A 22,697-nucleotide genomic window follows, 5' to 3' on the forward strand; every position below is an offset into this window, starting at 1 on the left:
ATTGAAGATTGCAAGCCTCGTCTACACTGACAGCAAAAATCATGAAGGTCCCTCTGGAGCCCGTGTTTGGTTTGTCCTGTCTGGGCTCCTGTAGAAACATGGCTGACTCCTCCATTCAGATTATTGAATCTGTACTTTTTCTTTTTTTATATGTGTGTAAATATGTTCGTATAGGCTTCCTTGTTGTGGGATTATTCCAGGCTAGTTGTTAGCAATGCTAACAATGCTAATGCTAATATTAGCTTTTGCATGCTATATAAAACTTTTTATTTCGATAACAAATTCAATGTGTTTTTTCTACTAGAAAAGTTATGACGTGCTTAATTCTCTCGCCCCCCCCCCCCAGGCCCCCACCCAGCCCATCCGGAGTGGTTTCCATCTCAGCGGGACACACCCAGCATCAGTCCGTCCCCGTCTACGAGATGAAGTTTCCAGACCTGTGTGTCTACTGATCACATAAACACCACAACACACGCACACACACACACACACATACACACACACACACACACACACACACACACACACACAGACCTCCACAAAAATAGCTGAAACACAAAATGCAAAATTGAAAATGCTGAGGAAGAACTCCGCAGTCACAGTGTGCACTCCAGTTTCCTCCTCTCAGACCAGCACGGCCGCCAGCGATGCTTCCACAAACACAAACTGCAGCAAAACAGTGTTTGAGTCAGTGTGACTCAAAGAGGAGTCGCCTGCCCAAAGACTGAACCTCCTCAAACAATCCAAACCTGAACAGTCTCTAATTTAGTGTGAAAAAGGTACTTCTGAATCCACATGTCATTCATTATCACTGAAAGCTGAAACTCCTTTTCTGCTCTTCTCGACGTGCTCTGACCCTGATGGGGCTCAGAGCACACCTGTATTAACGACGCATCAGGTGAACTGATTTGCTGCACTTTGTCACCTGACTCACTTCCCCGAAGCTAAACTGAACGTACGAGTCGCCGAGAACAAAAAAACACACACAACAGGAACAGCTTTCACTCTGACGTAGAGATGAAGCTGATTTGCTTCCCAGCATGCCTCTGGTCCAGCCAAAGCTTCGCACCTTGTACATACGCTGTAGTTTAAAGCTAAACTCTCGTGAGAACGGCTAAAACAGGTTTCAGGCTTAGCGTTAGAAGCTCGTTTTAGCTGTTATGCCGACTTCTGTCTCTTAACGACTACCTGCTGTCATGCTGACCTGTAGGCGTCAGTGCAGTCACTGATCAGTAGAAGTGTACAAACATTAGCTGTCAGCTAGAAAACCCGGACCAGCTCTCTGGTGGTAGAAGGCAGATTAGCTTTAGGCTCGCTGCTGCTCGGCTCTTACAGCCTCTTCGCTCTAACCGTCGCTCTTCAGGCTTTGCTGTTTTTAGGTAAACGAGCATCAGAAAGCGCTGCTTCCGTTTTAGACTTTTAGGCTTCGGCCCTGTTTGCTCGAAATGATTCGCTCATGGTTGGTGATTTTTGGTTGGTCGGTCAGCTGCTGTGAAACGTTGGTCAGAACACCTGTTTGGTACACGGATGTGGACTTACGTGTAAATGAGATAGTAAAGATGGACTTACAGTTGATTTACTGAGATACAGAGATAAAGAAAATCTCCCAGCAGCCTCTTTTGCTTCCCCTGTCTTGCTTCAGAAAGCCTTTGTCCTCGCGTTACGTCCAGGCTGTGCTGCAGCAGAGACATCTGCAGTCGTGACGTCGACAGTCCCGAAAGTGCTCGACTGGGAGAGATCACGAAGCATGAAAATATATTTGTAGGAATGAATCTCCTTTAGCAGCGTGGATAGACTCAGTCTGTCGTTAGCTAGCTGCGCGGTAAGATGGCGCCCCAGTGTTTAACCCCGCGTGCAAAGCTCTGATTGGTTGATTCTTCCTGCAAATAGCAGAAAAGCCATCAGTGCTATGACTGAGTAAAGATATTCTGCTGCTGGCCAGATTCAGTCCTGCACTGCCCCCTAGTGGGTGCACGTAAAGTGCAGGAAGAGCACTGCTCATGTGACAGCTGCTTATCAATGCATATATATACTGATAAATTAGCAAAACTTCCAATAAACGGACGGCGCCATCAGCTGTAAAACTCCCTCTGGCCTCTCTGCAGACGACATGCGTCTCCAGCTCCAGCAGCAGCTTTTAGCTCCTCACAGCTTTGCTGGCAGCTTCTAAAAAACCAAAACATGTTTCGGTGCCAAAGACAGAAGTCGTTTCCCTCCTGCTTCCTAAATTCAGAATATCTTCATCTAAAAAAAACCTGGATGTTATTGGAGCTGGCGTCCTGCAGCCATATGGACGGTTTCGCTCCAGAATGAGAGGCGAGCGGCGGCAGCTGACGCCTCATCAAAGCTAACCTCATCACTGAATGGATTATCTGTCTAATATCAACAGCCGCCTCCAGCCACTCGGCTGCAAGGCGCCGACGTGTTGGAGGATTTAATCAGCTGCACTTTTTTACCACGCGCTTTGTTTCCAAAAGGCTGCAGGAGGCGTTTTTGGAAGAGTTCATCTCCTTCATATCTGGTGGAGCTGCAGCTGTGATGTGTAATAACTGATGGTTATCAGCGTTTCCTCTGATCTGAGCTCAGCGGAGGGGGCAGATCCCCGCTGCCGTCGCTCAGCCTGAGCAGCTGTGCAGAGCTCAGGTCAGCGTTCCCTCTCGCTGAGAGCCGTCGGTTTGTTTGTGGGTTTGTCCTCAAAACATCAGAGTGTGCACAGAGGAGACGTTCAGTCCACATCTGTCCCTGTTGCACCTTTCCTCCGTTTAGACTCGTACAGAATGAGATGAAATCAGACGGAAAGCTGAATGAAAGCGATAAAGAGGAAGTTGTCGCGGTGTGTGCTCTGCTGAGCAGGACGTGGCGCCGGTGTTGTCCGTGCTCGTGAGCGTTTCAGATGGTTCGGTATGTTAACAGCTGCGGAGAAACGTCGGCTCACGTCGCGTCGTCCGCCAGCTTTGCCTTCGTGATCTGAATTTGGGATTTCACTGTGGGCACAAATGCAAAGGCCCGTCAGATCGCAGCTGGACACCAGGTGTGAACGGAGTGTGTTTGGGTTGTGTCATGGCTGCCGACGTTCGGAACAAACAGCCAAAGCGAGCCTTGGCTAAACGTTAGCTTCCTCGTACTGCGTGTGCTCGGCTGAGTCGATGTCCAGCTTTGGAAAGTGAAAGGATTACGAGCAATAAAGGACAACGAGAAATAGAAATCCTTTGATTTAAGAAAATATCGTCCTGAAGCGTTGAACTGATGCATTATGGTCTGTGCTGCGTAACGTCTTAGCTTTAAACTTCATAGTATCGTAGCTCTACTAAAAACATGCATTATATGAACTAACTGCATGATATCTTACTGTGACGTCGTCGACCGCCGAGTCGCTGCTGGGAATATGTGTTGAAACAAAAAAAAAAAAATCCATCTAAAGAAGATTCTATCGACTGAATCCTAAAACCTGATTTTTCTTCAAACGGCGGGAACATCGCGGCGCTGCTTTGGAGGAAAGTGGGATTTTAACGGTGGATGAATCGTTTGCTTAGATGTGGTTGGAATACATGATCACTTCCTCTATGAATGTGTCATTATAACAGTATATCATATATTTTTGTACATTTTATGCATCATGTGTCGTTATATTGTTGCCTGGTAGAGATTTAGACATTGGGAGATTTCTTCTTGTCGATCACGTTTATGGACACGAGCGCTGATTTGTTTTCATTTTAAAGGTTAGATTTTTGTGTAGTGACGAGTCGACGGTTCAGGGTTTCAATGGGATGTGCAGTTCTTCTCAGTGCGGAGGAACGCTCTCATTTCAGGAAATGTTACTTGATTTGTTTTTCTATTGTACAATCCATCCTGTCATTTCAAAACATGCTGAAAAATCAATATCTGATCTATAATCACGTGTCAGCTATTTTTGCATACTGACAGAGAAATGGAGTAAATCAGTGCAATCTGCTCATTTCAGCGTCTGGATTTTCATCCCCCACAAGCTGCAGCTTCGGCTTTGTCGTCAGCAAAGTTTAAAACCTAAAATCCTTCCAAACATTTCTGATGGAGACGTCTGAGCTCCAGATTCACTCCAGTTCTTCTGCAGAGAGTTTAGAGTCTGCAGAACGTCCTTTTTAAGGTTCCTTCGGTGTTAAAGTGATCCAGTGATCGCGGCCTGTACACCTGTGGGTACGTCAGGGAGCCGATGGGTCATCACGCTGACTTTGACTAAACTTAAACAAATGAGAGCTGTAGTTGTGAAAAGCTGAGCCAGATCGTCCCCAGATAAAAGCGAGACAGAAGAACAAAGGGAAAGACAGAATCCAGAGTGTGAACTGTTGTCTTGGACTGTCAGTGGAGAGTTTTTAACTCGAGGTTTGGCTCAGAAACTCTTTAAATGACAGGAAACGGTAGCTCACTGACACGTTGTGTTAACATTAAAGTGGCTGCAGTCTGAAGTTTGACCCATCGATCAAATCACTGGATCAATAATTAGATGAACATATCGAGGTGCAGACGCTCTGCACTGGAACTGTCAGTGAATCCGATCCTGTTATCAAAGGTTTCAGTCCAAGGCACTGATCTCAGAACAGTCTGAAGCCGAGCTGGGTGAAAGAGTCAGCTCTGCTTGTGGTTTATTTAAAGCTCCGTCACGTCAAAGTAAAAAGCTTCGCAGTGAGTAACGTCTCGGCGAAGTCCGACATGGTGTTTGCACTTTGATCGCTGTGCTTCAGGTTCCACCGCAGACATGAACCAGCACAGATCAGCCTGGTACAAATGGATCATTAGAGGTATGTCTGTGTCGAATCTGAGGATGACTCGTGTGAGACTGTAAAAAATGTCCCTCTTGACTGGTGACTGAAGCAGAGTGAAGAGCTCAGCAGACGGGCGACACCTTCCACTGAGCCGCCGCCTTCGCCACGCCGGACCCACAGACCGCTTTAAGAGATCAAAACGTGACCAGCTTCTCTTCACTTTTCAAGACGGACTTTTTTCCAGTTCAAGAGCTGAAATCAGAGAAATGAACAAAGAACGAGCTTCTGCTGTTTTCTTATGTTTGATGTTTGTATTTTTGTGCCAGTTGTAGAGATAAAGGTGTCACATGTGTTCGGCCTGGGCGCCGTCGGACGCTCAGGCTTTCGAACACGCTGATGGTTTTAACTACTTGACGGCGCCGAGCTTCTGCTGCCGCTGCGAGCTGAGATCTGACCTCAGATCTGACCTTCATGTTTCAGTGAGGAGGATTCGCTCATGTCAGCCATGAAAGGATTCAACAGAAATCAGTTCGAATCAGTCTGAGTCTTAAAACTAATTTTCATTATCTGCTGATCTGAGCTCGACGGGTTAGTTTGTCACAGTCTGTCTCCTGTTTTTACTAATCAATTAATCAATTGATTGTCTAGTCAGTGAAATTAAGTATCTGAAAATACAGAAAACTCCTCAAACAGATTGGGTTTGTAATCATGTAAAACAGAGAAAAGCAGAAAGTCTTCGTTCGTTTCTGTTAGAACATTTTCAATTGAACTATCTTCATCATCATCTATCAACTAATTGATTAACTGATATATCTGGAGTTGAGCAGCGGCAGCAGAGCGGCGCCGTTTTCTTACAGAGCCTCTATTTAATAGTAAATAATGTGCTGAGATTAATGTTGGAGACTGAATAAAATGTTTCTCTCAGCAGCGGCTGTGATCTGGTTTTTACTGGATGAAGCAGCAGACGGACGTTCGCTGTGACTCTTTTATTAAATTCACGTCTCAAAGCTGCAACTGAAAAGCAGCACAGTCGCCTCTAGTTCCTGTTCTCCTCCTCTTCCTCCTCCTCCTCCTCTCCTCCCCCCTCCTCTTCCTCTTCCTCCTCCTCTTCCTCCTCTTCACCTCTCGCAGTGGTCCCTCCTGGTCTCCCTCCTTGGCTCCCCCCTGCACTCGGCCTGTGATTGTGGGTTTGAATCCCTCCATGTGTCACCGGCTCTCTGCTCTCCTCACTGGAGGGAGGAGGAGGAGGAGGAGGAGGAGGACTTGGCTTCTCTTCGTCCTTCAGGTCGGAGCTTTCATCACTGCAGACAGTTGAATGGAGTTGAAACAAACATCAGGCTTCAGGTGATAAATCGAGACAACAAACGAATCATCGGCCTGCAGGACAGACAGAGGGCGGAGTCTGTTCTGTCTGGTCGTCAGTGGATTGTATACTGGTCAGTACTGGAAACCAGCAAGATGCTTTCTGTTCCTGAAACAAACTGCTAATCTGAATGCACCAAAGATCACTGACAGCAGCTCTGAGCGCCTTTTTCTTGATGCTTGAGGTTTGCAGCTTGTTTGCAGTCACGTGACGTTAAATCGAGATGGAGGGCAGGAAGTGAAAACTGCAGTGGACGAGATGGAGGAAGGTTGATGTGACTCTTACGTTATGAATTTTTCAGCTATCAGTTTTGCTGTTATTGAGGCAGCAGATAAAACAACCAGCTGCTCCTTCAGACGTCGTTCTGCTCTAGAAACCAAACCAAACTTTTCTGTTAGCGGTTGGTCCACGACCTCGATACCAAAGCGCTCTGATGATGTCGGATGACGTGCGTAGCTTTTACTGTCCTGTGGATTCACTGAGCAGCAAACGTTCAGCGCCGCGGTGCTGAATGTTGACGTTTACGTTACGGCTGCTCGCTCGGTTAACAGTTCGCAAAGGTCCAATGAAACGCCGCTAAGGACGAGGATCGTCTCTAAACAAGACGGTACGTTATTTACGTTCAGCTGTCTTCTGTGAAACTGTTCACGCCGATTGAACAAGTGTTGGTTGTGTTGCTTGTAGCTGTTACTTTAAATCCGACTCGGCTCCTCCCGATGGCTAACAAGCTATTTTTTCGTTTTCAGTCAATTTCTTTTTCATTTTTCACTCTTACGAACTTTTGGTATTTGATAAAAGTTCCTCTCAGTTTGATCAATTTGAGCAACTGTAAACGACACAAATCAGGCATTTTCAGCGTGTTATCGTGTGCAGAAAATCACTTCCTGCCCTCCATCTGCAGTTCAGCAAAAGAGCAATGTGACGTCATCTGCAAACAAAATCTCCACTACAAAGTGACAAACACTGGAAGTTTACTGGACTGCATCAGGCTGCAGAGTCGTCTGTGAAACACTGTGTTTGTTAGCATCCATCATTTTAAACCAGGAGTAATTTTATCATCATCATTGAGCCAAACTGGCTGAAGACGCTTCATTTTGACAGAATGGTGACGGGCTGGAACCAACTGATGCTTCTCCAGAAGCTTTCTTTCACCTGTGAAACACCTTTCAGGCCCACAGGAGAGTGTGTATTTAAAATATGTTTATAAGCTGGTTTTAAATAAAGTTCTGTGTGTTTGGACAAAGCCTGGACGCCGCGCTCCTCTCACCTGTTCTGCACTCGGCCCGGTGGGGGTGTGTTCGTGTCCGTCGTCTCCTCACTCTCCTCGCTGGACTGGGGGGTCAGCCGCGGTTTGGGGGGTCTGCTGGCCCGGCGGCAGGGGGGTCCGGGGACGCGGCACTGCTGCGACGGCAGGCTGTGGTTAAAGTGGGCTGCTGCCATACACTCTGCAGTGGTTTTATCACACACACACTGCAGCTTGTCGCATACGGTGGCACCCTGACCTGGGGGGGGGGGGGGGGGGGGCAGATAGTGAGGTGAAAGTTTAGAGTGATGATCTCCAAGATTTTCATGTCAATAAATGTCTGTCACTGAATTTGTGAGCCCATTACTGTTTTCCTGCTGCTGCAGCTTCACATTAAAAGAACTGGTTCAACACCAGCTGGCTTTTATTATGAAGCAGTCACAGGAAATGCAACGTGTTTGTTGATGAGCTTCACACTGACGGCGGTCCTTCACCAAAACTGTGTCTACACAACAACAACTGCTCAGGTCATTTGGTCATTTGTTGGCAGAGGATCAGTTTGAAGTGCTACAGTTAGGAATGGAGGAAGAGGAGCAGCCACAGCGAGCTGAGAGATGAAGAGCTGCACACCGCACACCTCCAACTTCTCAGGCAGGTAACAAACTCCTTCCACTGCTCCTCAGTCAGATCACGGTTGTTGACAGAACGAAGGGAAAAGGCCAATTATTGCCTGATGTCTTCTTTAACACTGACAGAAGGAACCTGGTGCTTTTATTGTTTCCTCCGGGTGTCACGAACACTCGTGCTGCTGTCCTGTACTCACATCGTGGTTTCCCGCTCTCACAGGAGATCTGAGCGTTGAGCTTCCTCTCTGATCTGCAGCCCATGGAGCTGATCTGCAGCAGGCAGCAGCGATGGAAGAAGCAGCACCTGACGAGGAGCAGCAGAGGTGATGAACATTTGGGCTCCTTGTTGTTTTTGCCCACTGTGACGTAAATGAAACAGCTTCCTCAAACACTGATAATAACTCCATAAAATAAATATGGCAGAAGAAGACGGCTAGGAGCACAGGCGGATTCGATATGCGTCTTATCCTGCAGCTGCTCACCTGTCCAGCTGGTCCAGAGGTTGACCTCCGCCCTGCTGCCCGCAGTAGCAGCCGTACATCTCGTACTCATGTGGGCATCGGCCCGTCAGGCAGTGGAGCATCTCCCCCAGAGCCGGCATCTCCCGCCTGGCTCGCCCATCGCCGCCGTACACGGTGAAGGAGCGACTGCATTCTGTTCAGAGGAAGCACAGTTAGCACGTTAGCTGAAATTAAAGTCCTGAACAAAAGGGGCGTGGACGCTGTACGGAAGTGGTGAAGCTACATAATTAAAGAGCTGCACTTAAGTCAGCTTGAACACGACTGTTTAACGCTGACAAGAGGTTCTTCCACACGTTGACAGTCAGGATCCAAAGCTCAGGGACACAGGACAGAATAATGGAACAGCAGTGGGCGAGTCAGAGACGCTTCGTGTAGCAGAAAACATCAGTTCGAGTGTTCGTGACTGGACTGAGAAGAGGTTTTAATATCCTCTCTGACAGATTATCAGAGACACGCAGCCGAAGGAGTGGAGTCACTCTGCTTTACCTCTGCTGTCTGGCTGTAGCTGCATGTCAGTCAACCCCACCGAGTCCAGCAGGGACCAGGCGAAGAACGGCACCGTCCTCTTCTGAGCCACGTCCCAGCCTGCCAACAGACAAACAGCTCCATTAAGCAGCTTCAAAGAGCTCAACCGTCATCCTCAGAGGGACACGATGAAGATGTGTTTTCTCTGCAAAGTGTCACGAGCACCATCCTGATACTGAGTTCAAGGCGTGGCCTTCAGACCGGACACGTGCAGGGAAGTGGACGGATGTGACCGTCGCTGTGCTATCACAGAGCTCACAGCAGGTCAGACCGAACCTCCGGAGTGTGTGTGTGACCAACAATCGTAAAAACAGTCGTCAGATTGGTCAATAGTAAAATAATGAAGCTGTAGCTGTAAATGTGGTGATTAATGAGTCAGAGCTGTTCATCCAGGAGGGTTCGCCAATGGAGGAGGCCAATTTCAGGTTGTGTGTGTTCAGTGGAGAAACTGGTCTGGTGTCAGTGTTTCCTAACCTGGAGCCCACGCTTCTAACAGCCAACAGGCTCGACAGCTGACTGGCTAGGCAGAAGCTAACCTACATCCACCTGGTATTTGAGTTTGGAGGGTGTGAGAAGTGCGTGGCGTCACTGTCGACGGTCGTCAGAATGTCATGTTTTCTACCTGCTCAGAACAGAAGGTGTGTGTGTCATTTAAAGGCAGTTTTCTGTGAGCAGGAGTTATTATTAGGTAGTTACTAAACCCTCCTCACTCATTGGCTGTGAGGGGAAAACGAGCGTGAAGCCACGTTTAACCCGCGTCAACAAAAAAATCCTCAAAGCCGAGAACAAAACCCAGTTTGCAGTGATGGAGGTGCATCAGCTGCTCTGTGGATCCTCCAGTCATCCACTTTGGTAAAATGGGATTTCAAGCTGACGTTCATGATGAGATTCTTCATAAGAGGTCATCAGTTACTTAATTTGACTTTGACACCCGTTTAAATATAATTAACTTTATTGAATCCTGCTTGATTTATTCATTTTATTTAAGTTTCACACCAAAGAGGAGCAAAGACGGAGAGCAGCCTGTTGTGTTTTTACCATCTGTGTCTTTCTCCTGCGAGCTGTCTGCCTGCTCTCCTTCCACACATGGAGGCTCCTCCGCTGTTTCCCGCCGCTGCTCCTCAGACTCAGCCTCCGTCGTTGCCGCTGTGCTGCGGGCGGAGGTGCTGATGGAGGTGACTCGGCCTCCTCGTGTGGTCTGAGAGTGGATTCTCGGTGAGGTTGTGGATGGTTGAGCTGCCGGGCCTGAAGCAGGAAGGTCAGAGGATCAGCCTGAGTCAGTCTGTGGCTGCTGTACGCTAACAAGCTTTAGTTTGTGGCTTCCTTCTTGAAGGATCTGTCAGCGCAGCCTCACCTCGGCTCAGGGGGCTGGCAGGTGCAGCAGCAGGTGTGGGCAGCCTCACGCCGGCTGTGGGGGGGGCGCCGGCGGTCCTGACCGGGATGATCTCCGGCCGTGAGCTTGTCGAGGATCTTTGTGTTGACGTGGTCATCATTTCTGGGCCTGTGGAAGCGGCTGAGGTCACAAGCAGATCACATGACTAAATGTTAGTAAGAACTCATTTCTTCACACAGGTTTTACACATCAGCTCTGAATAAGATCGACCTCACCGTTTGCAGCCGTTTCTTAAAACTCACAGCTGAATTAATCCGATATTAACAGGATTTTAATGAGTTTATTTGAATTGGAGTCATTGAACGCTGCTGAGCAAAGATTAATGTGTAAAAATATCTTAACGACCAGCTGTGTGTATTTACAGATGTGTGTGTGTGTGTGTTCTGGACTCACACACACAAACTCATCATGTGACCAAAGAAGTGAAAAGAAGAACGATGGACGGCTGCGGCACATCACAGACACCTGCAGGTAAAACCTCACCTGACGGAGCGGCTGACGGTGTCGAGCCTCCTCCCTCCTCTGTGGCTGCAGACGGTGTTGGTGCAGGTGTGGTGATCCTCGTGTCCCTGCCTGAGGACGAATAAAAGGGTTCAGACTCTGGACTCTGGACTCTGGATTCTGGATTCTGGACTCTGGACTCTGGATGAGCTGCTTTCTCCACATAATCCACAAAGCTCCCTGTCAGCAGCTTAATGGAGGAACTATTTTCTCTCTCACTTTTCCTTCTGCGCAGTGATACTGCAGTAGAAAGGAAGTAGTCCCAACACACCTGCCCAGCTCAGAAAGTAGTTTACTTCATCAGAAATATAACTGAAGTACACAAAGTACACATTTACTGTTTGTGCTTCATTTAATTTCTACATCTCATTAAGTTCCACTTAACTGTACTAAAAATTAATATACTAATACTTAAAGTGGTATTTCAAAGTACTTATAAAAAGTGTACTTCATTGTAAGTGTATTATAACTGTGTACTTTTAAAAAATGTACTAAATCACAAGTACTTTTAATAGTAATAGTGTATTTATGAAAAGTATACTTATTTTCAAGTCCTCTATAGTACACTATCAGCATGCTTAATTAAAGTGTACTTTGATTTCACTTCATTTGAAGTATATTTAAGTGTATTTCCAACATGTTGGTGATATAATACAGTTGTACTGCGAGTGTGTTTTGGATGAATCCTGATTTTCTCTGGTGGACCAGTACACTTACGCTTATACACTTCAAGTATACTCAAGTATTACTCAAGTGGTACTCCAGGACTACTTGAGTACACTTCAGTATACCTGAAGGCAGCGGAGCCCACAGTAGTAGTGTAGTACATTCTGTGTAGTACATTCTTCAAACAGTGGGCGCTGACGGGTTTTTGTGGCGCTGAGCTGCGTCATGTCAGAAAAGTCTGCAGCGATCCTGCGACATGAACACAAGCTTGTTCAGTGAAACTCACCGTGCTGCCCTTCATCATCGTTCTCCTCCTCTTCTTCAGATGACTTTGAGGGCGTCGGCCTGGATGCCGTCGTTCTTTTCTCAGATGGATTTTGTGGTTTTGCTGAAGTGACGACGACTGGACCTGCAGAGACATCAGATATAATTAAAATAACCGTTAAAACGTGTCGAGATGAAGTTAAGATGGAGCCCGACATCACGATATCCTCAAGAGAAAGCTAAAAACTGATCCCTGAACTTCAACCTTTAACGAGCTCCGACTTCCTGATACACACCTCAAATCTTTACTGTTATTAACAAGTGGGTTTTATTCTCCATCGTCATCATCATCATCATCATCATCATCATCATCATTCATTTTCTGTGTTTAATCTTCATTCCAGGTCTTCTCTATGTGAAGCACTTGGAGCTAAAAATACATTAAAAACATTCTGTCGTTTTAAACGTGTTTGTCGAATGTTTCTGTTTTGCATTTTGTTTATATGTGATGTTTAATGCAAAAAATACGTAATTAAAATTTAGCCAGCGTGAAACATTTTCCTCCTTAAAACGTCTGAGGAATGGAAAAAAAACAGACCCGCTCCCCGTCTCTGAATCACCTTCCTCAGACGACTCCTCCAGCCCAGTTGGTATCGGCTCTCTGGGAGTTGTAGTCCTCAGAAAAGTTGTAGTCTGTCGCGAAGCTGCAGGTGGCGACGGCGTCTGCACGTTTCCGTGTCCGAAGTTCGGTGAGGAGAGTTCGCCCGGCGTTTCTCTGTCGCTGACAAACAAAACCGAACCTGCAGCAGAACATTGGACAAGCGTTGAAAACTTTGATCAGACTCAACATTTTCCTCCATTCTGTTCAAAATGTTAAAGTTTATTTATGCAGTGTCAGATAAAACTTTTTAATCTCTACTCACTGATAACACGCTAACTAGCAAAGAACGCTAGCCAGCCACTGTGACCCACCTAGCTAGCAAGCTAACCTCCCTAGCATCACTATCGACTCACAAAGTTATTACAGTTTATTTTAGATGTATAAACTGTGTAAATTTCTATGATTGCCAGTGGTTTAATGAGCATGTTGGAGTCTGTTCTGTCGATAAAGGTGTGCTAACATGTTGCTCCACACATGTATTTGTCCCACTGACTGCCCGAGCTAGTTTGATAGCTTCCTCCATTTTGAACACCGTGGGTTTCACTTCCCTCACTGTCAAAATTCCCCAAATTTGAACTCAGTACACTTACTTTAGGATTTTTTATTCTAATAAACTGATATCAGCCAAAATCTTGCTGTTATAACTTCTGGAGTCAACTGACTCAGTAATGTCAGTGGCAACAATATCTGATGATGCTAACATTAGCTTCCATAAGATGCTAATCCTGCAGCTGCAGCAGAGTTGAATTAAATAAAGGTTTTACTGAAGGAGTTTTATTTCTTTTCCACTTTTCATTTGCAGGAATACTTATTCCTTCCTCATTTAAAAATGTCGTTTTTCAAATAGCTAATAGTAATATTTTGTTTTCCTGAACATCATTTTCTGTTTATTCCAAAGACTCAGAAACGCATCACTTCCTGTGTGGCCATTCAGCACAACAGGAAGTTCAGGAAAGTGTTTTCTGAAGAGGACATCAGGTGTTCAGCCACAGGAAGAGTACATCACCAGAATAAATAAATAAATTAAAAAAAAAACAAAACATCACCAACTGTTCCTTTTTATTTTACGTGATGGAGACAGACCGGCTCACCAGGGCTGACTGAAGGATTGTGGGTCGTCTGATACGTATTCATGTCTCCGAGCTGAGGCTGTCCCTCTGTCAAATGTGAGAAAGCAGCAGAAAATAAAACAGCGACAGGAAACGTCTGAGCCAAGTGAGTCATGGAGCAGCAGGAGATGAACAGCGGGGAAATGATTTCTGCTCCAGCCAAATTTAAAGCTGAACAGCTTGGAAAGACGCTTCGCCAGAAAACAACTTCAGGCGGAAACGAGAGGGGGAGTAAAGTAACCATTGTACCTTCAGAGATCACGCTCGTCCGCGTCGTCTCTTCCTCTTCTGCTTCCTCTTCGCCACCCTCACCTTCCTCAACCTCCTCTGAAAGGACAAACCAGAGAAATACCACAATTAACAATGCATATTTACTTTGTTTGCAACGAGAGTTGAAAAGGCATTTGCCTTTTTATGTTTCATAAATGAATATTTCATATTTTGTTACATGCTTAATTGAAAAGATTAAAGGGAGAAAAATAATCAAAGAGGAGTGAGTGTGTTTTATTTGTGGAGTACATCATTCAAAATGTAATGAGAAACAGTGTCCATGTGCTGGTTTTATGTGAGCGTGATCTATGTGCTGTGTCAGACAAGTTCATGCAAACCAAAAACATTTAAACTTTACGAAACAATTCTGCCACATCTACGGTTAAGGTCTGGTTTCATAGAGGCAACTGAAAGTACCTGAAGTCATATCTAATTCTACCGGGAAACGTCCTCCACATATTAGCTTTAAGATCTACGGTCAAAGTGAGACAGTTTGTACCATATTATTAATATAACACATTATTATTATCATGATCATTCTTCTGTAAGTTCTTTGCAGTCATGTGACGTTAAATCCAGATGGAGGGCAGGAAGTTGAAACTACAATGGACGAGATGGAGCAAAGTTCTCACTGGGCCAGTTTGGATGAAATTATGAGAGAAAGGTTTAAAGAGGAAACGTATGGTGGATGTGACTCTTACGTGATGAAGAGGAGCGATTTTCAGCTGAACTGAAAGTTGTGCTGATATTGAGGCAGCAGATAAAACAACCAGCTGCTCATTCAGACGTCGTTCTGCTTTAGAAACCAAATGAAAACAAAAGTTTGAAGGCAAACAACTTTTCTGTTAGCGGTTGGTCCACGACCTCGATACCAAAGTGCGTCATGGTGACTGGTTTTGGTTTTTTGACATTCACGTTACGGTTGTTTGCTCGGTTAACTGCTTGTAAAGGTCCGCTGAAACGCCACTTAAGACGAGGATCGTTGCAAAACAAGACAGGCTGCATTATTTCCGTTCAGCTGTCTTATGTGAGACTGTTTATGCTGATTAACAAGTGTTTGTCGTGTTGCTTGTAGCTCTTACTTTAAATCTGTCACCGTAGATTTAAAACATTAGCTAATGTGACATCATTTCCACCATTATCCTCCTGGTCGTGGATGGCTAACAAGACGTTTTTTCCAGTGTTTTTTCAGTCAACTTCTTGCATTTTTCTCATCAACGTGTTTAGTAGATAACTGCATCAACCTCGAGTCACTCGAGATGGACGGAAACATGTCTGTATGTTTGAACTGTTGAAAACTGTTTCTTTGACGCTGACTCCACGCTGAGGTCAGAGGATTAAATCCATTTTCTGTTAAACTCTTATTAAATTCATTCTTCTTGAGACGAACGTGTGTGGACCCTGCTCTCTTTAAAGCCTCCAGGTGTGGCCCTCTACTTGTTCCCGTGTTAAACCTGTGACCTGTGAGCCAATGAGAGAGCGTTACCAGCAGGCATCAGCTGAGGGGGCGTGGCCGACGGAGGCGTGATGACGTAACCATCCGTCTCTGCAGCGTCGCTCTGGTTATTCAATCTGCTGGTCGTTAGCGGGTCCAACTCTGCCGGACAGACACAATAACAGCTCAGACTGAGTCACATGATCATTTCACCGCCTGCGTCACGGTTGGTTCTTCAGCCACGTGTTGCACCTGGAAACTTGATCACTCCATCGTGTTTATTTCATTTCATTATCAATCAGTTTTTCCAGTTTCCCTCTGAGGAAGACGGCTAACAACAGGAAAACGTTGGTCAACAGGACAAACGGCTGCATATGTTCAGTTTTGACTTCAAACTGTTCAAAGAGACTTTATTTGCTTTGCAAAGCGTCTTTGAGTCAAACAGACCCAGAATCAGTGCAGAGCTTCACTTTGTCTTTATGTTCGTCATCAATGAATCTGAGTGAATCTTTTGATTTAATAATTCATCTTTAGTCCATAAATTGTTAATTTATTCACTGTGTTGATTCACAGCTTTGTGAATAAATGTGATTTCATACGAGCTTTATTGTGAAGTTTTATGAGGAAACTCCCCTCCTGGATCTGTATGTCTGTTCAAATCTCAGCAGCTCTTCATCTTCTCACTGGCTTCTCACTCCAGGGACTCGCAGCAAAACACCATTTTTGTTCCCCTCTTGAGACACAGTGATGTGCAGAGTGTGAACAGAGAGCTGAACAAGGTGAACTCAACCACAACAGGGCTTTTACCTGCTGACAGGAAGGAAGAGTTGGAGAGCTGGAAGCTGGCAGAGTCGTTTCCCGCTGAGAGAACATCTGGAAAGGAGGACGGACAGGATGAACTCAGGCTGTCTCTGAAGGGTCAGTTCAGCATGAAGCCTGGGGCTGTGTTAACTGCAGAAACTCGCCTTTATGTCATTAAAAATGCTAAAATCTCAAAGGTTTCCTCTCAGCTCACTCTTGATATTCTCAAAGTCACATGTGACGAGGATGCTGCTGAACGGGCACGTTGCTGCAGGTGTCAGCGAGGAAGTTCTGGTCTGAGAAGCACATCTGTCGTTTACATCTTAAACTCAAAGACGGAGGATAAAACTATTGTCACTGATAACTTCCACAGTTTTCAGGTGACTTCCTGTTTCTGATTTCACACAAAGGAAGCCCCTTCGTGTTTTCAGTCTATGTGTAAATTAAAAACAACAGCGTGAAAAGTCTGTCGTCTTATTGCACAATAACAAATGTCCTAAGTGAGTGTCTAAAGATCCTGCTTGCCCTGACCTCTGGTGGTGAGGTGGTGCACTGCAGTACCATCTACATCACAGCTGGGTGTGGTCACAGGTGCAGCAGGCAACGCAAGAAAAATCACCGACAAAAGCCAGTTTAAAGCAGATCTAAGTTCAGACCGGGGAGGCTGGAGGCCAGATGTTTATTCAAATCACAATACTCAACATTCATTTCCCCGCTGTGGAATCAATAAAGTCATATCTCATCAGACCTCCAGCAGGCTTCACACATCTTTCTGTCTGAAGTTGGCTTCTCCTCTTTAACAAACTTCTCTGGTCTCTGCAGCTGAGAGCAGCTCGGCTGGGCAGAACATCTATATTTGGACCAGACGGATCAAAGGCACTCTGTACAATCTTTGATTTTTGTTCCCGGCTGTCCGCGGGCAGGAAGCTGCAGGATTAAACGCCAGGAGGTCATTGTTTTAATTGGCTCAGAGCCACAGAGGTGTGACTCAGTCTTCTGCGTTTCTACCCAATCAATCGCCTCCTCGGATCTGACATCGCTGACCCGCTCACAAGCCGTCTGGAGAACGCTGACAGTGACGTTTGGGTGGTGGCGTCCTCTCTAAGCTCCCTGACTCGGTGTCATTCGATCAGAGTTTGTGTGCTGACGTCACTCAGACTCACCTGCTCCTCTGAAGGTTTCGCTGGTCTCAGCGGTGCCGCTGAGCAAATCTGAAACAGAATCAAACTAATGAGACTCAGACTGTGTCAGGCAGAGTGGACAGAAAGCAGAGGCAGAGTTAATGAGCCCAGCTGCTGCTAACAGCACAGACTATGAAGTCCTCTTTAATTTACTGTGATCAACACAGCCTGCTGAGTCCTTCAGAACAGCCGAATCCCATTCTAACGCACATTTAGAGCTGAGTCATTCATCAGCAGGTGATGAGGATGTTGCGACAAGGTTAAAAATGGTCTAGTATTTTGGTTTCTGTAGTATTTTGGTAAGGAGAATATGATGGTTAAACATGCAGAACTGTGTTTGTGTTTATTTCACTCAGCAGGAACAGTCACATGACTGACAGAAGGATTTCCTTCAGCCTTATTTTTTACATATTTTGAGTGTAAATGACTAAAAGGTTCTGGAACTGGTCCAGTAGATCGCCTCAGGGGTTGCAATCGCACCCGTCAAAGTCAGCCCAGTAAAACTGTTTGTTTTCGCCACAGACGGGCTCAGACCGTCATTCTGTGTCTGACAGTAAGAAAGCACCACATTGGAGTAAATGTACTTAGTTACTTGATGAAGTCACCTGTGAGGTTTGTGGCGGAGCAGGACGAGTCCGCGAGGCCTCTCAGGGTGGAGTTGTATGAACTCCGGCTCATGCAGTCGATGGCAGCCCGGTCACACTCACAAAGCCTCTGCTGACACCAATCACCAGCATCTCCGAGACAAGAAGAAGACCGTTAACAGACCTGGAGCCATGCAGGACAGGTGCCAGGTGCCATCTTTGTGTCTTGTGCTATAACAGCAGCAGGACGTCATTTGGGCTAATTATGATTTAACATCTAGTTCCTAAAATCTTCACATGCAGTTTTGGAAAATACACTCATTCACTGAAGATTGACATCACTTTCATGTCTGTATGCTAAATGTGACTCCACAGCTAGCAGCTGGTTAGCTTAGCTTCACTCAGAACCTGGAAACAGCTAGCATGGCTCATCCACAGGAAACAAAATCTGCTTGCAGCCACTGCTGTTGTGCTGCTGATTCCTTCTTTAAACTGAAAGTCTCACCACAGCTGCTGTTGGCTGCTGCACAGGTCAAGTTGTTTGGCAGCGGAGGCGGCTCCGGCCTGCAGGGGGCAGCGTTCCGGTAACACAACCTGTGAGTCTCACAGCACCTGCAGCAACGAAGGAAGCAGAGATACTTCAGGCGTTATTCACAGACAGAGGTCCAACTTTCTCCAGGAGCCTTTACGTTCATACCACAGCAACACAAAATCTATAGTAGATCTGCTCCTTTCTGATGAGGAGTGTCTCATTTTCAGTTAGGACCACGTCTCTGTCTAATGAACTCCTGGTGTCCTCTTCTCAGGGACAGCACTGAGGACTGCTGATGCAGGTAAAATCTCGTCTGAGGATTTGTTATCAATAAAAAAGAGTCAAAAACCTTTGTGCCCCTGTGAGTTTGAAGACTCTGGCCGCCCTCTGTGCACACGCAGCCTCCAGCCTCTGAATTCAATTAAAGCACTATGGCCTGTTTTGAATTCAACAGCTGCTGCAGACGCCTCCTGCCGCGAGCTGAGAGTTACTCACACGTCCAGAGGATCCACAGGGTTTCCAGCCGCCACCAATCTGCAGGAGCACCCGTAATCTTCCAGCTGGCGAGGACAGAGCCCCGTCACACAGCGCAGTTTCAGAGCAAAATTCAGCAGCGAGGAGAAATTATCGAAGACGGCGTGAAGCCAGGTGAAGCGCAGGCCGAGACAATCTGCACGAGGAGAAGGAAAACAGGACGGAGTCTGAAGAGACGCACACACACAGGACGTAAGAGGAACAAACCCCAACAACTTCACCCTTTCTCCAACTCGATTTCCTCCATCTTGCAGGTGGAGAGCAGATTTAATCACAGATAATCCTGTTGTCAGACTCCAATAACCCGAGTGGAGGGAAGAAAATGATTCAGGCTCAGCTCCTCACACGGCAGGTGTCACAGGACGTCACAGGCCGTGAATCAGTCGGCCCTGATGGCAACGACAGCAGACACAAAGGACAAAGTCTGGACAATGACTGTCCGACCTGGACGAGACAGCGAACACACCGATAAGTTTCAGATGAACGTGGATGTTCTTTGGATGTGCGGAGCAAAGATCAACCATGTTTCATGTGAAACCTCTGAATCATTTCAGCCAGAGAGGTTATAAACGAGCCAATGAGGCTGAAAACGGATGTTTAGGATCCAGCGACACTGAATCCAAACACATCTGAAGGCTGAAAAATGTTTTTTCATCATCTGAAGCTGCGTAAAGTAGAAGTTTACATTTTTCCAGCTCTTCAGATGTGAGCAGTTCAGCCAACATCGTTTTTCCTGCAGCCTGTGTTTAAAATGTGGAAACAACTGGATGCGTTTCAGATGCGTTGTCGTGTTTGATGTTTGTTGTCCAAAGATCCATTTTTAATGAATCGTCCTGCATAACGAGGATGAGTTTATTGAGAGGTGGATGGCTCTCTGCTCATCTGCTGGATTAAAGACATATCTTCATTAATATTACATATTTGTGTGACAGAGATCCTTCAGATTGGCAGGTTAACGAGGGTTAAGCTGATATTTAGCTGTGAGTGACAGTGAACCCCTTCAGCATTCTGACCTTTCTGTTCATTCCCTGCAGGCTTCAACATACATGAAACACTGCGTCGCTGATCTGAACTCAATGAACCAACAAATCACCAAATTTAATTAGCTGATTCATGAAGTGATATTAACACGTCTCATGTGACGGTCACATGGTTTCATCCTCACCCATCATGCCGCCTGGGTTTTGGTCGCTGGCCTCTGGGTCTGGGCAGAAGATGGAGCTGGCAGAAAGCGCTGAAGATGAAGATGAGTAATTATTAGAACAGAGATTTGATGAATATTCGACATAAACCATCATATTACATCAAGCGTCACAGAGAAGATTGTCGGCTTCTGCTCTGCATGCATCTACACAACTTCACCAGACAACTCGGTGTGCGATCAATAAAGTTAGATCTTCAATAATCCAGTGACGTGCTGATGCTTTACAGATCAGGTGGCTGCAGGACCGTGGTATAAACTCTCTGATTGGTCAGTCACCAATTCGTCTAATTAATGAGCCATTAATAAAGAAATCTCTCAATAAAATCAACAGTTGTGGATATTATTAATATTAATTTTCATCAGTGGATTCTGGTTCAGGGTGTCTCCGTAAACCAGGAGTGATGCAGGTGTTTACTGGGACGTCTCAGGGACTCACCGTGTGGAAGAGCAGATAGCATGAAAATCCATGTCAGAAACATGACGTCGACCCGCGTCCAGAGGTTTTAGACTGACGGCCAGCTTTGATCCGAGGAGAAGAAGAGGAAGATCTCAGTGACATCAGAGGAAAGACACGAACCGAACCAACATGGACCCACTGACCAGGACGATGTGTGTGTGTCACAGCCTGACGTGTGTGTCACAGCCATGGAGCTCCACTGTTCTCCAGAAAATACTAAAAACACATCAGTGACCTGACTGATGAGCACACACACACACACACACACACACACACACACACACACACACCGTCCTGCTGCCTCAAACACTCCCTACAGCCCCAAATGTGGATTCCTCCGCCGCTGAAAATAGTCCCTGAACAAACGCTCTGTCTCCTCCTGTTTGTCTGATGAAGCTGTTTGAAGCCACAGACAGAGAATCAGAAAACACTGAAAGCACAAACACACCAGCCTCTTTGTGACATCCTGAAAACACTGAATATGTCGGCATGACAGTAAACGCCGCACTGATTATAGAGAAGATTTAATTTTGTTTTCAGCTTTTCCATCAGAAAATAATTTGAAAGAATACAATGAAATCTTTGTCTGAGGTGTAAAAAGCTGAAATGTGAGCGAGAAATCAGGCAGAAATCCTTCATCTTATCAAGCCAATGCAGTAAGTGTGTAAGAGCATGTGGTGAACAGCAGCACTCAGGGTACACATAATGCACCATAATCGTGTCTGTAATGCTTCAAACAGCTCGGCCCACCTGAAGCTCGAAGGGTGTCATTAATGCTACTCAAGCCTGAGCGGAGCAGGGAAGTTATCGCCACTTCTGACGATCACTTCTGAGGTCAGCGGCCTCCCTAATGCAGCCATATTCAAGCTTTATTCAATCTTTAATGTCACTCTGTACATTAATGGATTCAAATAACAACCAGGTCTCTGTCATTTATACAATAATAGAAGCAAGGAGAGGCCACACTGAGGGAACCTTTGAGGAGGAAGCTATAAAAGTGGAATAAAAACAGAGTGAAAGCAGGCGGGAAAAGCAGGATATAGTTCTTATTCTTTAACACCTACACGGTCTTTCACTGTGTGTTAACATGAGCGTGTCCATCACGGCCTGGCCTTCATGGAGGGGCGAACGAACGAGCCACCAAATGTTTTCCTCAAGGTTAAATTTTGAAGTTTGTTTCTGTGGTGACTGCAGGCTCGCTGGCCGTACAGCTGCTCAGAAACCTTCAGCCTGTGGATGGTACGCCGAGGTGACGCCCTGACTTCAGAGGCAGCGTGGACCCTGGGCTGCTAACGCACGCCACGAGGACGCTCAAGGTGTTTCACACTGGGAACGAGCCGTCACTGCTTTTATTATAAGGTGCAGGTTGGGTGGGATTGGGGGTGGGGGGTGGGCTGAAGGGGTGGTGGTTCTGAGGAGGAGTGCATGGGGGGCTAAGGGGGTTGTGGTCAACGCAGATGCTCTTATTTCTTGCTTTCTGTCAGGTTGTGAATTCCATTTTTGTTAAGTCATGGCCACTGCAGCGTCGCTTTATAACAGCGTTTAACCGTCAAGCTGAGCGTCAGAGGAGCACAGAGCTCCACGGCTGCAGTGAGGAGAGCACTGCATCACACACAAACTGTGCACCACAACCTCCTCAAAGTTAGCTGGTCAGCAAACAGCGACCTGAGTCCACATCCAGCAGACACAAAGCAACACGCTCGCTCAGTTGGAGTCGTCTTTGTGTCCACTTGATCAGTCGAAGCCCATATTCACTCTCTTTCAGTTCTGTTTTTGGTCTCCACCAACTCCTGAGAGAAATCTTTAGCTGCTAAATGCTAATTCAGCCGCTGGTATCTAACTGCTGCTGAGCAGGCAGCGTCCTGTCGGCTCATCAGAGCTTGTTGGATGAAAACATGCTCGATACGAACTTACAGAGTGATAAAACGACCGACCAAGACCTGAAACAAAGACATGAACTGACAAGCCTCCGATCGCTGAGTGCAGCAGAGAACCAAACACAACGTCAAAGTGTCAAACAAGTGATGAGCAGTGAAGAAGATCTTACCTTATTTGTGGCGTGGCGGCTGTAGACGTTGTGGTTTCTTC

General features: G+C 46.2%; 2 protein-coding genes across 5 annotated transcripts in view; one reads left to right on the forward strand and one right to left on the reverse strand.

The window, feature by feature from the left end:
* Positions 1-5,663, forward strand: part of efr3a (EFR3 homolog A (S. cerevisiae)) — a 94,963-nt gene extending 89,300 nt beyond the window's left edge. For all 4 annotated transcript variants that reach the window (XM_076744956.1, XM_076744958.1, XM_076744955.1 and 1 more), the window contains one exon: positions 347-5,663. In XM_076744956.1, the coding sequence (XP_076601071.1) occupies positions 347-452 (106 nt within the window). In that variant the 3' untranslated portion in view covers positions 453-5,663. The remainder of the gene's footprint in view (positions 1-346) is intronic.
* A 38-nt stretch (positions 5,664-5,701) lies between these two features.
* On the reverse strand, positions 5,702-20,987 carry oc90 (otoconin 90). Its single transcript, XM_076744953.1, has 20 exons — positions 20,589-20,987; positions 20,114-20,182; positions 18,910-19,084; positions 18,388-18,494; positions 17,904-18,035; positions 17,281-17,328; positions 16,124-16,189; positions 15,368-15,478; positions 13,861-13,938; positions 13,594-13,659; positions 12,462-12,641; positions 11,864-11,986; positions 10,894-10,983; positions 10,372-10,530; positions 10,056-10,262; positions 8,979-9,077; positions 8,454-8,625; positions 8,169-8,275; positions 7,370-7,604; positions 5,702-6,040 (listed from the first exon to the last, which is right to left on the reverse strand). Exons 1-20 carry the CDS (start codon positions 20,629-20,631, stop codon positions 5,776-5,778), a joined length of 2,532 nt encoding a protein of 843 aa, XP_076601068.1. The 5' UTR covers positions 20,632-20,987; the 3' UTR covers positions 5,702-5,775.
* Between the last annotated feature and the right edge of the window lie 1,710 nt (positions 20,988-22,697).

Source organism: Chaetodon auriga, chromosome 12, assembly GCF_051107435.1.
Source record: "Chaetodon auriga isolate fChaAug3 chromosome 12, fChaAug3.hap1, whole genome shotgun sequence".
In the NCBI taxonomy this organism is placed as follows: Eukaryota; Metazoa; Chordata; class Actinopteri; order Chaetodontiformes; family Chaetodontidae; genus Chaetodon; species Chaetodon auriga.

Coding starts and splice junctions, on each gene's coding strand:
- oc90 (XM_076744953.1), bottom strand. CDS start 20,631: ATGTTTCTGACATGGATTTTCATGCTATCTGCTCTTCCACACG. Junction 16,190..17,280: donor CGAAACCTTCAGAGGAGCAG/GTGAGTCTGAGT, acceptor CCTCCTTTCCAG/ATGTTCTCTCAGCGGGAAAC. Junction 10,984..11,863: donor CGATGATGAAGGGCAGCACG/GTGAGTTTCACT, acceptor ATTCGTCCTCAG/GCAGGGACACGAGGATCACC.